This window comes from Erythranthe guttata, chromosome 2, assembly GCF_056151865.1.
Source record: "Erythranthe guttata isolate IM_541 chromosome 2, IM_541, whole genome shotgun sequence".
NCBI lineage: Eukaryota > Viridiplantae > Streptophyta > Magnoliopsida > Lamiales > Phrymaceae > Erythranthe > Erythranthe guttata.
Window position 1 is genome coordinate 6766961 of NC_142534.1, and position 16242 is coordinate 6783202.

The 16242-nt window shown below is 35.1% G+C and overlaps 2 protein-coding genes across 3 annotated transcripts; both read left to right on the plus strand.

The window, feature by feature from the left end:
• Positions 1-2303: 2303 nt before the first annotated feature.
• Positions 2304-9884, plus strand: IREG3 (iron-regulated protein 3). Of its 2 annotated transcripts, none has more exons than XM_013002438.2 (14): positions 2304-2978; positions 3680-3893; positions 4058-4121; positions 4663-4787; positions 4867-4956; positions 5033-5209; positions 5313-5387; positions 5497-5598; positions 5677-5794; positions 5958-6104; positions 7056-7162; positions 7276-7389; positions 8310-8607; positions 9421-9884. In XM_013002438.2, the coding sequence occupies exons 1-13, from the start codon at positions 2815-2817 to the stop codon at positions 8604-8606; spliced, it is 1794 nt and encodes a 597-aa protein (XP_012857892.2). In that variant the 5' UTR covers positions 2304-2814; the 3' UTR covers position 8607; positions 9421-9884. The 2 variants fall into 2 exon arrangements, 1 of the variants encoding a protein (XP_012857892.2); XR_016034767.1 differs by having other exon boundaries at positions 2382-2978; positions 8310-9072; positions 9116-9884.
• A 1222-nt stretch (positions 9885-11106) lies between these two features.
• LOC105977165 (heme binding protein) lies at positions 11107-14942 on the plus strand. The gene is made up of 7 exons (XM_013002452.2): positions 11107-11580; positions 12083-12150; positions 13050-13116; positions 13226-13424; positions 13634-13702; positions 13817-13917; positions 14406-14942. Exons 1-7 carry the CDS (start codon positions 11311-11313, stop codon positions 14691-14693), a joined length of 1062 nt encoding a protein of 353 aa, XP_012857906.2. The 5' UTR covers positions 11107-11310; the 3' UTR covers positions 14694-14942.
• The last annotated feature ends 1300 nt before the right edge of the window (positions 14943-16242 follow it).

A 16242-nucleotide genomic window follows, 5' to 3' on the forward strand; every position in this document is an offset into this window, starting at 1 on the left:
AAGCTTATTTAGAGAGCTTACACAACTTGAAAGGTCACATCTTTTGATCAGTAACACAATATCTTCTAATGTACAGAACTCAAAGAGCTGAGTTTTAGAAGGTTTCCAAATACGAATTGCTCTACACATACATTGACATATAAAGATTATATGAGTTAGTCATAAAATTAAATTTATATATTATTATTTTCTTACTCATTATCTTCAGGAGAGGTGAACAACTTATTAATTGTCAATTTGTACTTCTCTCAAAGGAGTAAGTAAGCTTGACACTTGCAATGATCTCGATTATTTGGTTTGTCGATAAATTTCTCTTCTTCTAGGACAACAGTTCTCTACTTCTTAGGAACTGATACGAACCCCCTAGAACTCGTTACGAGACCTAATACCTTGCAGGGAAGCAAGATCGAAGACATCCAAAAACAAAGGATTCAAGCTGGCAGAAGCAAGGAATAATGACCCCATAGCTATAAAGAGCTAGAAACCATTATTATGAATGTAGAATATTGACCCCGTGGTTATAAAGAACTAGAAACCAATATTATGTCGCTAAGAAATTTACAAGAATCCACTTGTAAAATCCCGAAATTTGTTGTAGAACAACGAAGGAGAATTAACTCTCAATATACTCAAATATTCATTAAAATTCGTCTATAATAAAAGGCCAAATTGGCAACCTATTTATAAAGCCTAAAAAGACTCATTTTTCACAAGGAAAATGACTCCTACCTAAACTATAATAACGAAAATAATAAATAAGCAAAACCCTAATCATAAAGAACTCTAAAACAATGAAATATAATAAATACAAAATAAAAACGTAATTTAATAAAATATAAACTCCAAACATCAAGTCGATGACACGAACATTCTTCATAACTCGAGTAGACACTTGGTTGTGCACGTGTCTTGACTTCAAGCTCGATTTCCTACCTTTTCCAATCCGAATCTCTCTCGGGTAAAAAAAAAAAGCAAAGTTTTAGAACTTGAAGCTAGCGTTCCCTAGCAATTAAAATCACTTTAATTGGACGTTATATGAGAGAGTTATAACCCGATTAGTAAAACTGCCAGAATTAGGCGAGAATCTCGCATGTATGGAATTCGACTTGTCTAACAATGTCTCCTCTTCCTTTTCTTCCAATTTCGAAGCAAGGACTCTTTAAAGGCCCGATTCAAAACTTTATACTTCAATTGAAACAGGAACGGATCCATGAATCTCACTCGTTTTCTCTTCTTCCAATTCTTCATCTTTAAGCTTGCTAGGATCGTATCATACTCCCCCTCTTTAAAAGGATTCCTCCTCGAATCCGGACAAATATCAGAAGGAGTATAAACAAAACCGATCTCATAATCAATCTCCATGTTCGGTAGCAAACTTACACATCACTGTTGATGTACCACATCGCAGAATACACCATCTTGCAGCCATTTAAGTGGATGTGAACGTGAGTATTTTGTAGCTCGAAGTCCCAATGCGTCAAAACATTGTATAGATAATGAATGAAGCATCTCTCTATGCATCGCCATCTCATCAACATGCATAATGTCAGTTTGCACTTTGTTTAGCTCGGCATCAACTTCGTTGCATCGCTGGCTCATATCAAGGGCTTTGTTATATGCTTTTGTTAGTTCATTTCTCTTTGCATCTTCTATCTTTCATAAGTTTTCCTTTCTTTGCATAATTACAAGAGCAATTTCATGTCCAACAACACTAACACTAACAATTCTCAATCTTGTTCTTTCAGCAATATCTTACTTCTTCTTCTCGAGCACAACATCACGTTTTTTTCTTAGGTTCACCATACAGTAGATTTTTCGGAATAAACAAAGCTTTGAAAAAAGTACCCTTACGTTTAGAAGTTCTCGTAGTAAAAGCTGTAAAATAAACAGATTATGGCGACACTAAGATTAGGTTTTGAAAAATCATCCAATTTGTTAAAGTTAGGCTTCGAACTACTTACATTTTTTTCACCATTTTTTCTTCCACGCACAACTTCGTAGCAAAAAGCGCAGCAATACCGAGCAAAACCAGAGGAATGTAGAGCAAAACCTTACAAAATCACAGTAAAAAACCTTGTAAGTTGTTCTTCGGTGTTGGTTTCTGAGAGAAGAGAGAGAAAGTGGGAGAAAAGAAAGACGGTATTTTTGAGAAAGTTGACGAGGCGACTTGCAGCGTTTTAATGCTATGGGTATATTGGTCCAATTATGAATGTTGGGATACCCTGTGGACTGTTAGCAAAATGCGAATTGTGCCTTATTTGAAAGGAAATTATACTAGAGGAGGGTATGGCAAATTGCCCCTTAATATAAGTTCTAAATAAAAATAAAAAAAAAAAAAAAAAAAAAAAGAAAACAAGTGGGTACTGGAACTACTGGTGGTAGTGAGAGAGGATTTGTACACGTCAGAAGTGATTAATAGCCTCTACACTATCCACTTCAGAAGTGTCCGCTGGCCGCCCCCTCTCATTCATGCGACCTCAAAACCAATTTCCGGATAAACCAACATTTTCCACTACCCCGTACCAAAATTCATCTCTTTCATTCAAAAACCTAATTCCTCCCACTCCGATTCTCCTTGCCAATCGCCGATGGTCTAGAACCAATCTTCATACGCTGCAGATTCTCTGGTTGGACGAACAATAACTGCAATTTTTTTTTTGTTTTTGTTTTTAATTTTGACGGAATCAGCTGATAATGCTGCATGAGTATTTATCGAGAAGAATCGGAATCAGAAGAATTACCAGCGCTACAAATTGGAGAAAAGTTGGAGAAACTCACGAGTTGTAGCACTAGCGCAGAAGGATTGAAGGAGAAATGGCCATGGGTGTGGTTATTATGGCTCATGGTCAGCCTTCCGCCGCTCTTCACCGGCTCCATACTCATCCTGCTTCACCGTCGTCTTCGTCTTATCTCCGACTGCGCCTTCCTTACTTCTCTTCGGCTGGACGATGGCTAAATCCCCATTTTGCCCCTGCCAGGTACGCTGCGCTTCTCTTGTTTCCCGTTTCTTTAGTGAATTTTTGTTATATTTGATCATGTGTTTTTTTCACTGTTATTAGGATGGAATGTAGATTATTTATTTATTTTAATGCCATCCAATTTGTACTATGGTGCTTTTTCCTATTAAATTCCTACTTATTATTGTAATTTGTGTTCTTGCTAAATTTCAGAACGGTTATGTTTACAAAATGATTTTAAATTTGTGTGGAAGTTTCCGTAGAAATTCGCATTTCAAAACTGATTCTAGTTGTAACCATTTCTCTGTGTTCAGAGTTCTTTTTTCTATCTGTTTGATTTTGTTAGTGGAACATTTACCTAGTAGTACATATTCGAGTGATTGTTCATGTCATGAAGTACTTTTTTACATCCGAGAAATCTCTGGTTTATCTTACTTTGAAGAGGATTATTATTTTTTATTTTTTTTTTCGTGATTCAACTGCTTCTTGTTCTTAATGGTAGGCTGATCAGGTTTCCGTTTGGTGCTCACCATCAAATTCTTGGGGGGTGGGGAGTTCATGTGATCACTACAATATAACCTTTATAGACTATTATAGACAATTACTGAGCCTATTACGACTTCATAAAATATATGAAGAATAAAATAAATTTCTCAGAGTTGATATTCAGTAGATTTACTGTTATTTAGGTATTTGAAAAATGTTTTTTCTCATATTTGCAGGCTCGATGCATTTAGTTTAAAGTGTTCATTGACTAGCATTGATGTCTTGGATTCTGTTGCAACTGCAACTGAGGAAGTCTTTGAGGATACCGCATCTCTTGAATCAAATTGTTCTATTCCAGTTGTTCATCTGAAATCTGATACCTTGGAAACAGAAGGAATTAACTTACTTGTTGGAGGCACCTATGTAGACACAATATTGACAGCATTACCTGTAAGTGTTCTTTGACTTGTATTTCCTCGTTTCTTAGCTTGTTTTGATCTTTGAGAATTATGAATTTCCATATATATATATATATATATATATATATATATATATATTTTATACATATATATATTTCAATTTTTGGCCATCTATAACTCCTGGGCATCATGTAGGTCTTATCAGAAGAGGAACAGAACGCAATTGCAGCAACTCCTGCTCATCCAGCTGGACTCTATGGTGAGCGTTCTCCTTAAAAATTAAAATGATAGATTTTTAGTAGAATGATGAAATAAAAAATTTACGGAACCCCGTGGCAATCTATCATTAAGTGGATATATTTTCCACATAAAATCTTATATTTTGGTGCTTGAAATCTATGATTTTAATGTGAATTCCTAATCTTTTTCTGTCTATTTGAGTCACCATGATTCAATAAGAGACATGCCTTCGTATCATATTATAAGGAATTTTTGGCCAATAAATAATGCAAGATATAGAGACACCAAAGCTTCTCCACTGTCTCCTGGCATTTCCAAATTTTAGCTGGTGGCTAAGATATCCTTAATAGGTTTTTACATAATACTAGCAGTGACTACCTTTCTTGTTTCATATGGATATTATGAGCAATCGCGCGCACACACACACACACACACACACGCACGATTTTTAAAATTCCCAAGCTGCCCTCAAGTTGCATCTAGTGATAGTGGTTTTTTACAGTATTATTACATTTATTTATGATAATTCCTTTTCTAACGATAGTCATGTATGCATTTAGCTTTATATGCTAGCTGCTTGGCTGGAAATCTGGTTGAACAGCTATGGAATTTCGCTTGGCCTGCTGCCATTTCGTTGATTCATCCAAGTCTTCTTCCTGTGGCTGTCTTGGGTTTCTTTGCAAAGGTAGTACTCCACATAGATAACGAGGCCTTTAAATAAGAATTGAGTGGTTAACTGTAGAAATACCTGCATATTTTAACAGGTCGCAGTAATTGTTGGAGGCCCTTTGGTAGGGAAACTAATGGACTACTTTCCAAGAGTCCCAGCATACAATTGCTTAACTATTGTCCAGGTACCTACTTTTCACTTGTCTGTAATAATATTGAAGTTGAAGCCTTTTCCGCGAAGTTTCACGCTTCTTGTTACAGGGAGCTGCTCAGTTGTTATCTGTTGGAATGATAATTCATGCGCATACCATCCACCCCACACCTGTCTCTTCTGTTCTTGTCCAACCTTGGTTTGTTGTACTTGTGATAGCTTTGGCTGTTGAAAGGCTCTGTGGACTGGCTTTGGGGGTAGCAATGGAGCGTGACTGGGTTGTTTTGGTAAAATTTTTTTTTTGTATTTTATTGATTTCTTTTTCCACGTCATCATTATTAAAGCTGCCAAGTTTTACGAATTTTAACAAGTTAGAATCTGTTATGTCAGTTGGCAGGAACAAGTAGACCAATTGCTCTTGCACAGGCAAATGCAATCCTCAGTAGAATTGATCTCCTCTGCGAGGTGATTGAAGAATCTGATCTCGTCATAGTTCCTCCGGTGCAATAAAACTATGATTTTTTGTCGAGATACTCATGATGCTGACAATTTTCATAATTTTGTACGATCGCAGATTGCAGGAGCATCATTATTTGGCATTTTCTTATCTCAACATGAACCAGTCACATGCTTAAAGCTGGCTGCTGGTCTAATGATATGGTCGCTGCCTGTAGTGGTAACATACCCTTGCTGTAGTCTGGGTGCTCAATTCGGAAACAATGTTAATTTTCTGATTTTCTTTTGCATGACCTAGGTTGTTCTTACGTGGTTAACGAACATGCTCTCTGCTGGAGTCCTGGACCGTGCCAAATGTTCACAATGTTGCTGTGGGAGTTCGCCTACAGATTCAATTCCAGACACCTCAAATATATGTAAGTAATGGACCTTTTGTAACAAATGATAATATATTGGTTGTAGTATAGATATATATACATAAAGATATTTGTTCATGTACATATAAATGATCTTTCTTAATTTTGTATTGATGATTTTCCTTCTTGTTTGCACTGATGTTGATTTTCTTATGCTGCATAGTTGCTACGAGTGTAGAAGTTATCAAGAATGGGTGGTTTGAATATATTCAGCAGCCTGTTCTGCCGGCAAGCCTTGCTTATGTGTTACTCTACTTCAATGTTGTTCTTGCTCCTGGTAGTCTGATGACTGCTTTCTTGACACAACATGGTATCATCTCCTATCAACTTAGATAACTAATTTACAGCATTACATATTTATTGACTTACAAAATTTTGAATCTCTTATTAGCTGTGGTTGAACTATTTCATTAAACGTAACCCTCAGTTTACTTAAAGGGTAGAGTATTTATGGTCTTCTAGAGACATGAAACGTAAGTCATTTAATTGTTTAGACTCAAACCGCTAATATTGTTTAGCGTATTACATTGAACTAATTAAGGAAGCACTTGTGAGTTCCTGATCAATGTAGTAGTTATAAGGTGGTGAAGCATGATTAGATTGCACTATGTTTTCTTTCATCAAATAATAACACTTTCAGTTTGTCATGCTTGAAATGTTTGGGGTCTTTGTTTGAAATCAACGATAGTTATCCCATGTAAAGAAGTTTTTCACTTAAATAATACAAAAATGTGTGGTTTCAGTGTGGAGTTTGAATCCACATTCATGTTTTGGTTATATGGAAGTTGTTTGCTGTTCCTAAATGAAACAATCATGCTACCTTTTTCATTGTATTTGGAGCCAACAGCAGCCACGAGAGTGAAATTTAGAGGTCTGGAATAAATTAGTGCTACTTTATACCAGTGGGAGCATTAATCTCATGTAAATATTTTTAACACTAAAACTGAAGTGAAAAACAGTGTGGCCCTTAATCTCATCAACAAGAAGACATGTTTGTGAAATTTATTTGCAAAATTAGTGCCAGGAGTTTGCCTTGGTAAGTGGTAACTGGAAGATGGTTACAAGCTGAAGATGTTAAGCATCCTTACTTTTTGCTTCTCTTTCTCACCGAAAACTATAATTTATGTTTTGTACAAGAAGTTTGATATATACGCCTTTCAGCCTTCTTTGATTCCTCACTTTCCTTTTTCGTAAGACTTGAAGGGGTGATACTCGAAACACTGCGGCGATAACGATAATGACATGTTTAGAATTGTTTCAGGTTTAAATCCTACACTTATTGGAGGTTTCAGTGGACTATGTGCATTTATGGGTGTGGCAGCAACATTTGTGTCTGCAAAGATGGTTAAGCGGCTTGGCATTCTTAAGGTATTAATGGATTTACTTTATATATTTTTATTAGCTGTCTTTGTTCAAGTAATTTTCTATTGTCATTATTATTTCTTTCTTTTTTTCTACTCTTGATGAATTCTTTATGCCAGGCTGGAGCAGCTGGCCTTATCTTTCAGGCTTCCCTTCTTACCCTTGCAGTTGCTGTGTATTGGAGTGGTTCTCTTTCTCAGAAAGTTCCAGTTTTATTCTTCTTATGTTTAATTGTGAGTTCCTCTTAGCTTTTCCTCTTTAAATTGTAGTTGTACATGAATATTCTGAATCGGTTTAAATACTTGTTTATGTCTGGATTTTAGCTTCTCGTGATTTTACGTTTTTTTTTTCTAACAAATTTGTCTGTAGTTACATGCTGACGGGTTTATATCTGGATGTAGATATCAAATGTATTGTTCAAAATCTTTAGTTCGTTTTCCAACAAGACAAACTTGGAAACACAGTAGTTTGTTATGGAAAATATTGGTAATTCATTTTCCCTGCCCAGTCTGAGTGCCACTCGTTTTCCTCTATGTGCTAATCCTTCAGTAATTATAGTTGATTGGTCCAATTATTTTCATAGTTTGCTGTTGTACTAGCCATTAACATGGTCCCTTCATAGACCTTGTACGACAGATGCCCTCTAAATATGAAGCATAAAATACTGCAGAAATACAATACATATGGATACGGATAATATCTGTTGGCGAAAGTAAACTTGTGCACATATGAAGCATTATATATTAATTCTGGCAACATACTATACTCATTTCTTAGTATCAATAATACTAATTAATCAGATAAGAGAATCAAATTACAATTAACGACTAAAGGAGGTTAGATACTTTGTCGATAAAGCTAATAATTGTTACCTTCCGTGTTTAGATAGAACTGTTAGTAGATGCAGTTGTCCCTCCCATTTCTAAAATTTTCTTCAGAAACTATGACAAGGATAATATTGGTTCGGCTCTAACATATTGAACCTTGTCTGCATTATTCATCTAACATATATGTATCAGATCCAGTACTATATTGCTCGTATAAATAGGTTTGAGTTTGTTAACTTTCTGACGACTATATGATGCCTCTTTATTTCTGAGCTCTCATTTGAACATTGTTCAGTTTTAACATCAAAGAAATTTCCTCCGAACAGGTATTATCGAGATTGGGGCACATGTCATATGATGTTGTAGGGGCACAGATATTACAAACGGGAATACCTGCATCTAAAGTTAATCTTATTGGGACGACTGAGGTTGCGGTTGCTAGTTTGGCAGAGTCGGCAATGTTAGGGGTTGCAATAATTGCTAATGATGTTTCAAATTTCGGTGTTCTAGCAATTTTGTCCCTTCTATCAGTGGTTGGAGCTACTTGTTTGTACTGTAGCTGGTTGAAGAGTCCTACTGATACACAAAGGAGTCTCTTTTCTTCAGAGCCAGGTTTCTCATAATGTAAGTATAGGTTTTCTTTTCTTTTTTTTCTATGCCTTGCATCTATACTTTTGTCTATTAGTTAATTTTTATCTTTGGAATAGATTTCTGTGTGCTGGTTCTTATAATACATGGTTCTGTTCAAATAATGAAATATTTTTGGGAAGTTGCTAATATGCCTTTGTGTGCTCTGGAGATTCGTTAGAAATGCAAGCCACGAAGGCGTATAAAAGTACGTAACTCCTAATTCCATGTAAGGATGAAAAGGCGTTGTTTGCCTCAAAATTCAGAAATTAGAATATAAAGACTTGGTTAGGATAGTAATTTTGGGGTAAAAGACATTCATTTGGCTGGTATGTGAGCTTTCTTTAGTTGTGTTTAATTTTGAATATCGAGTTTTTGTGCTGAAACACAAGGAGATATGTTTGGCTTGAGCAGGAGATTTGTCTAGACCCTCCAGATTTAAGATAGGGATATACTATATAGGTTTCAGAACACAGAATGCTTTTAGTATGTTTTACAACTACAGCGTTCCGTGTTTTCAGAACTAGGACAAGAAAATAATTGGATCCAGATCCGAGTGACCACTGACCAACCAAACTTTCCTCATCTATAGGGCATGTTTGGTTCGAGTGATGCAGGTGGATATACTGTGTAATCCCACTGTAGCCCACGTTTTGTTTCCCTTAGTCCTTGACTAAATAAACGGCCCAAAATCTTATCTATACTTGAATTGATTATTAGCAGTATCAGAAGTAAAAACATAAATTCTTTGGAGCATGCACATGTTAATTCCGTTTGAACTGATGGTATTGCTTTAATTGTGTTATACAGCTATGAAGTCTAAATGGAGCAAATGTGAATGAATTCCGAGTCGCTAGAAGGATGGTAAATATGTCTCGTGCCACTTTGATCGATGCCCTGAGAATCGAAATTATCCCCCAACGGAGATTAATCTCATGCTGTACAAGTACACTTCCTCAAAATTGGCTTCTTTCTAGCATATTTAATTTGTGATCACATTAGTTACTCAAAAAATGGTCTTTTTTTCACATACATGGTAGCTGTAAATACATGCAAACACACTCTGTAAAGAACTGATCATATTCTTGATGACAAAGCCAATTGATTCGCAGGTTACATAATTTTTTATGTAATTTTTTTTTGAATGTTCTGTAATCGAGTCTGCTGTATTTGATAGAGACGATTGATTACGAGGAACATTATATTGTCGATTTCATCGTCCGAACAGTTTCGGTTTTTAATTACTTTAATTTATTTCTTATGTTTGAGATAAATGTATTTACTTACTAATATTTGTCTTCTATACGTGAGATGATCATTTCAAAGTGGAAACAAGTCCATCACTTTAACATTGTTTTTATAAATCCCTCGACTAATCTTTTAAGCACGTTCAGTCTATTTTACCCTCGACTTCTTAAACCTCTAAAAACACATTCTAACACACGTGTTTTTTTCGATGAGGGATGACTGATTTTAGTGATTTGAAGTCGTTTATACTTATAAAATGACATTTTGACAAGATAGAAAGAAATTCAATTAAAATTATGAAAAAAGTTAAATCATATGTGATTAGGAAATATCATATGACACTCCATATGAGATAATGAAAGTTCATTGTGCATTCCTAAAGGGAGCGAGTGAACATTCGTCAGTTGATTCAGATTCGAATCATCTCTTTGCCAACTGCGGCTAGTTCTAGTTTTTCACACATTTTAGGCCAAATTCCAAGCAATACGTCATTGTTGTTTGCACATTTTACAAGGTTCCGGTACGACAGATAATGCTTCTACTATATATGCTAATAAAACTTCAATTCATTTATCATTATTTGTACCAAATTTTAAATTAAGTGGTACTACAAAGATGTACTACTTGCATTTCACTAAATTGGCAAGTACATAAGCTCTTGCGTCATCGTTTGCACAACATCCAAATCCAATATATGTACTAGATAAACACAAGCAGATCACTATTCTAATTCTGCAATAATTTGAGTTAATTAAGGGGGCGGCTAAATGCAATACTAGTTTTTATAAGGGTAAGACCAAATTAAAAAAAAAAAAATCAATGTACAAATACTATAATACTTCTATTTGTTAAAAAAACAAAAACCAAATTAAAATAAAATTAAAAATCTCAAAAAATTAACGACACAACTACAAGATCGAATTCTCATCTTCTCCATCTTTCAAAACCCACAAAAATCATTATCCTTCCTCTTTCATAAGCCCAATAATTCAATAATATTAACTAACATGATTCACACTTTTCTAATTCAGTAATAATTCAACTTAATTTAATTGTGGGCAAACAATGTTAACTAACACAATTCACTTTTGGGTAATCATCACATCCTAATTAATTTAATTCAATCTGAGGATAATTATACAGCGGGATTTTTTTTTTTTGTTTTTGTTTTGATGAATTGCTAGGAATTTGGAGCAAAGAATTGTATATTTTACATTTTTTATAACCAAAAAAATAAAAAAATAATTTGTTATTCCTTGAATAATATGGACAAAAAATGCGCCAAATAGACACCCCCCTAGGGATCAACTCTTAAGTTTTGTTCCTACTACAATCCCAACAAGTCAACGGTCGTCGTTCTCATTTAATCGGCCGCACACCGTCGTTTTTCCATTCAGAAATCTCCGTCTCCGCCTGCCGGAAACTTCACACTCAATTCCGCCGTCGTCGCTCATGTCGATTCCACCACCTCTTCAGCTCTTACTCGCCTGCCTCGCAGTCTTCAGCTGCGGCCATTTCGTGGCTTCTCACCAGGAGTCCGGCGACTGGCACTGCGACCCCGACGACGAGGCCCGAATCGCGGCGGAATTCAGGCCAGGAATCGTAACCCTCGACGGCCGCGCCGACGACTGGTCCAATGTCGACGGTTTCGAGTTTCCCCTGCGCCCAGCTCTGGACCCCGACGAAGATCACCAGTACAAATCTGGAAAAATGACCGTTAAGGTACCGCCATCCCATCTTATTATTATATCAAGCTGACTGATGAACTGCTAAGTGTGAATTAATTTCTGGATTCGGTAAATTCCTATAAAATTGATGACAAATTAGTTGCCCCAAATGCAATTCAAATTTTTTTTTTTTTTGTGACGGCTTAAAATATTGTTTGCGGTTGATGTAAATCTATTACTCGATTTTGTCTTTCCATTATGATGAAAGATAGTAGCACCAAACTGTGATTAGATGACAATCAATCAATAAGCAAAGATGAAACTAGAAATTTTGGTTAAGTTTAACAAACACAGTACTTAAAGCGAGCAGAAGATTACTCAACCCACAATTCGAAGGTTGAGAGCTAAAACTATCGTATGTCGTATTAAAGGTTTAGTGACCCATTATATATACGGAGTTTTATATTAACGTGAAATTGTGAAGTTTGGGATAGAGAGGAGGCATATAGAAGTTTGTGTTCCTGTCGAGTTATGATATTTTTGGTATTGATGATTAGGCGTTGCATGATGGGAAGGATGTTTACTTCACGTTACAAGTTGATGGAGATTACGTGTATTCCAAAGGGTGAGTCTTCTTTGAGAATGTTTACTATTATGGCTTTTCTTACATTCTTATTCTTTTATTCCATTTGTCCATTGTCATCATCTTTGTTTTTTGTATTTACATATACATATGGGGCTATAGCTTTTTTTCTATATTTTTTTTGGTAATTCTTGACATAGTATTATGATTTATGCTTTGATGGGATTCACTGGTTCGGATGTTCGCCACAAATATTGAATAGGTTTCTGTAACGATGTTTGCTCCACTGTAATCAATGGATGTTTGGATATGAAGGTGGATACTTTAACTCTATATCAAATATGAGCATATGTGTTGTTATTTGGGTGGCTTTGCAGTCAATTAACGGCTTGGAATACTTGCAAAAAAAAATGAAAGCTTAGATGGTACTCACTATTGGTTTATTTCTCGAAATCTTGAAAGGAAAGCGATTACTGATTTTGGTGCCCCTTTGCTTTTAAATCTTTTGGCATGTCCATGGAAGTAGAAATATTCGTCCTTCGATTTACTACCGGATGGAATTCAGAGAGCCCTGCTTTTCATTGCTTATGTGGGACTTGTGGCGATGTTCTTAAACGGTTTTAAGAATTATTGTTCCCCATTTTATGAAAAACAGAAAAAAAAATTACCATTCACCAGTTGAAATAAGTGATATCTGACCGAATCTATACTAATTAATACGAATCTACAATATAAAAATAATGTAAAAACTTAATGAAAATGAGTTACAGATATTTTTTATGTTCTCCGGATTTTCTGTTAGAAGGAAGCAAGATATATATCTAATATCATTTGATTTTATTCGAATGTCTGGTTTATATTCACTGGATATATTTTCTCTATGGATCCTTTATCAAGAAACTGAATACCTTTTCTTTTCTTCGGGTTTTCAAATCATGCAGAGATGACCATAAATGCCCATCAGTAGCCTTGATGTTTCAAATTGGCGACAGTGCAGCGTATCATAATGTACGCTCTGATATTTTTAGTATTCAAAAGTTGGTTTTTATTTCTTATTTTAATTTAAATTAATTTGCAATGTTGTAATCATCCTTTTCTCTAATCTTTGTCGAACAAGATGGGTGGGTGTAAGGAATCATCCGATACGTGCAACAGCACAAATTGCCGTGGCTATGAAGTTGACATCATGCATTTCTCCATTGGAAATTCAATTCCAGGAAGATTGTATGGTGGCAATTCAGTAAATAGTGTTGGTTTGGTTGATATGTATTCTTGGAATCCACACTGCCGGAATATTGACGCTAGTGCTCCTTCAGGTACTTTTTCCATATTTCGTACATCTTATGACTATCAAAATGCTTCAGACAATTTATTGTTTGAATGATTTCCAACCCGACTATAATATATAGGACCAAACTTACTGTTATGCATAATGAACTGTATTTTCAGATTAAATATAAATATGTCCAGCAATTTGTTTAGATTCACATTTAACGGAACTTTCAATTTTTATTGCATTTCACAGGAAACGATTCTACAGCACTGAATGACTGGAAAGGTGCATGGTGGCACAGCAGTTTTTCAACCCGTCCAGGTAAGTAATTATTTTCTTTATTTTTGCCAAATGGATTTTCTTTTACAGTCAATTTTAGGACATTGTACTATAATAGAAAACATCACTGTTCGTTTCCTTGTATGGACTGAACAGGATTTATTGAGGATGATAGTCCTTACGGAACGTCTGCTGAGAAAGGCATATACTACTTTGAATTCTCTCGCCCTCTAAGAACTACGGACCTTCTTCAACAGGTACAACACTCTTCTCACTTATTCTTTTCACTTATTCATGTTATTATTTTCGAATTAGTTTCTCATTTGACGGTAAAAAAATGGAGCTTTCATTATTCCTATTTCAAAAATCCTTCAATGCTCTTAGAAAATATAACTACTAAAAAGAAAATTATTTTTTATTTTTTATTTTTTTTTATTTATTGTCAAAACAATATTTCTTTCTCTACTATCAGATGTCGTTTGACTGGTGGTACGTATGTAAAAAAGTATCCCCCAAAGTGTAAACAGAAAAAAAAGAAAAAAATCAATTCCAAATTTCAAATATTTTTCCGAAACACCAACTGCCGGAACAAAATGAAAATCTATCCTCAAAATGTAACCAAACAATTCCCCTATACAGAAGTGAAACTTAGTGAAGAATCCATAGAGTAGTATTTACCGTATATTTGGACCCTGGTTTGAACAGACGTTAGAGACTATCTATCTAATAATGTGTATGAATGCAGGATGCTCAATTCAGCATAGGCAAATCAAGCAAATTTTCGGCAGCATTTTGGTACCCGAGTGACGGAAATCCGTGGCATGGTTCAGCACATTATACAATTAGCTGCGATTGGATTCCAATGAATGTAATCTCTGGCCTCACTTCACAACACAAAGCAGCGTCCGGGAATGCTGCCTCTCTCTTTGCTTTTGTATTATCTACTGCTGCCTTTTGCGTATCTATCTTTGTCGCCTACATGGTTTCTAAAAATAAATCCATTCCTTTTACCCCAATCGACGATCGTCTCTAATTTTCTTTCTTTCTTTCTTTCTTTCATTATCTACCCACCAAATTCTCTTTTTGATGTCTTTCTTTCATCACGACACGAATAGATGAAAATGTCTGTAGGAAGTTTTTCGTTGTAGTTTGTCTGCCCTTTTCATTTATTTGTTGGAAGGAAACAATTAGGTGTAGTACCTCTTTCTTGACATATATTGTATTTTTGCTGCATATTGTGAATACCTTAAATTTACAGAGAAATTATTTGGTTCTGCATTAACTTCTGTAATTCCCCTTTTTCTTCGGTTTCAATCTTAGTTTGATAACAATCTATTCATATATCGACTTTTAACCAACCACGAAATAGTTCAAATGTGTTAAATTGTAATTTCAACGAGATCGAGACCTTCTCCCAATTTTATTCACTTGTCCAATTATATATCACAACTCTTGCTATACACAACGGCATTCGAAATAGTACAAGCTACACTAGGTAAAATAGATTAGATAAGTTTTTAACATTTGATTTAAACACAATGGCAAGAACATGTGTGTGTGTGTGTGTCTATGTATATATAATAAACTCATTTTTTTCTGTAAGTTTGATTTAGGTCCAAAAAATTCATTTGAGACTGAATAATATTTGTTTAGAGCTTATTGCAAATACCACCCCTGTGTAATCTCTAATTGTCAAAAACCCCCCTGTAATAAAAAAACTCACTAACTCCCCCCTGTGTTAACGTTTTCGAAGCACACCGCACCCTTTTTTATTTTAGGCTTTGACTAACTGTGAATAGACAAAGATACCCTTAGGGTTTTTTTACCAATTAGTAAAGTATAATACCTAAATTTTAGAATCACTTTAATTTTATAAATATTATGTATTTATTTTTAACTCTTAAAAAATAAAATTAAAATTAAAATTAAACAAAAAATTAAATATATATTGTAATATTAAAAGTTCTTATATGCTTTTTTTAATAGTATTTTTATATGCTTTGTAATTGTTTGTTACATTTTATATTAAATAACAATAATTATTAAAAAAGAAAAACAAAAAAATAAAAGATAAAAGATAAAAGAAAAAAATAAAATATTTAAACAAATATCTTTATTAAATACAGTAAATATATGTTGATAATTAAAAAAATACAAAATAAAACATATCTTAAATATAATAATAATTATATAAAATAAAATAAAAAGTCTTCATTTTCTTCCCCTGCCACCATCCTCGTTTTCCTCCAACCCCCACCCCCCTTCCTCCATCCCCGCCTCCACACCCCCCCCCCCCCCCCCCCCCTCCTCCCCATCCAACTCACAACTCAATTCAACCCAACACCATTACATCTTCAGATTTTCTTCCGCTTGAGGCATGCTGCGGCGGAGGTGTGCGGCTCGTGGTCGGTGAGATCGAACGGAGAAAATGGAGGCCCAGAAAATGAGTTTTCTTCATCTTCGTGCGGCGGCGGCGGCAGTGGCGGTCATCCTTGGAAGCAGAGGTTTCTTCGAAGTTTTCGGGCCACGATTGATCAAAATCCGCAGAGAATTGAAGATGGCCATGTCTGACAGGAGAGGCT

Excerpts from the sequence above, each read along its gene's own strand:
- IREG3 (XM_013002438.2), top strand. The coding sequence starts at position 2,815 with ATGGCCATGGGTGTGGTTATTATGGCTCATGGTCAGCCTTCCGCCGCT. Across the intron at positions 4,788-4,866 it reads TCTTGGGTTTCTTTGCAAAG|GTCGCAGTAATTGTTGGAGG; the intron begins GTAGTACTCCAC and ends ATATTTTAACAG. Across the intron at positions 7,390-8,309 it reads TATTCTTCTTATGTTTAATT|GTATTATCGAGATTGGGGCA; the intron begins GTGAGTTCCTCT and ends TCCTCCGAACAG.
- LOC105977165 (XM_013002452.2), top strand. The coding sequence starts at position 11,311 with ATGTCGATTCCACCACCTCTTCAGCTCTTACTCGCCTGCCTCGCAGTC. Across the intron at positions 11,581-12,082 it reads CTGGAAAAATGACCGTTAAG|GCGTTGCATGATGGGAAGGA; the intron begins GTACCGCCATCC and ends ATTGATGATTAG. Across the intron at positions 12,151-13,049 it reads GATTACGTGTATTCCAAAGG|AGATGACCATAAATGCCCAT; the intron begins GTGAGTCTTCTT and ends CAAATCATGCAG.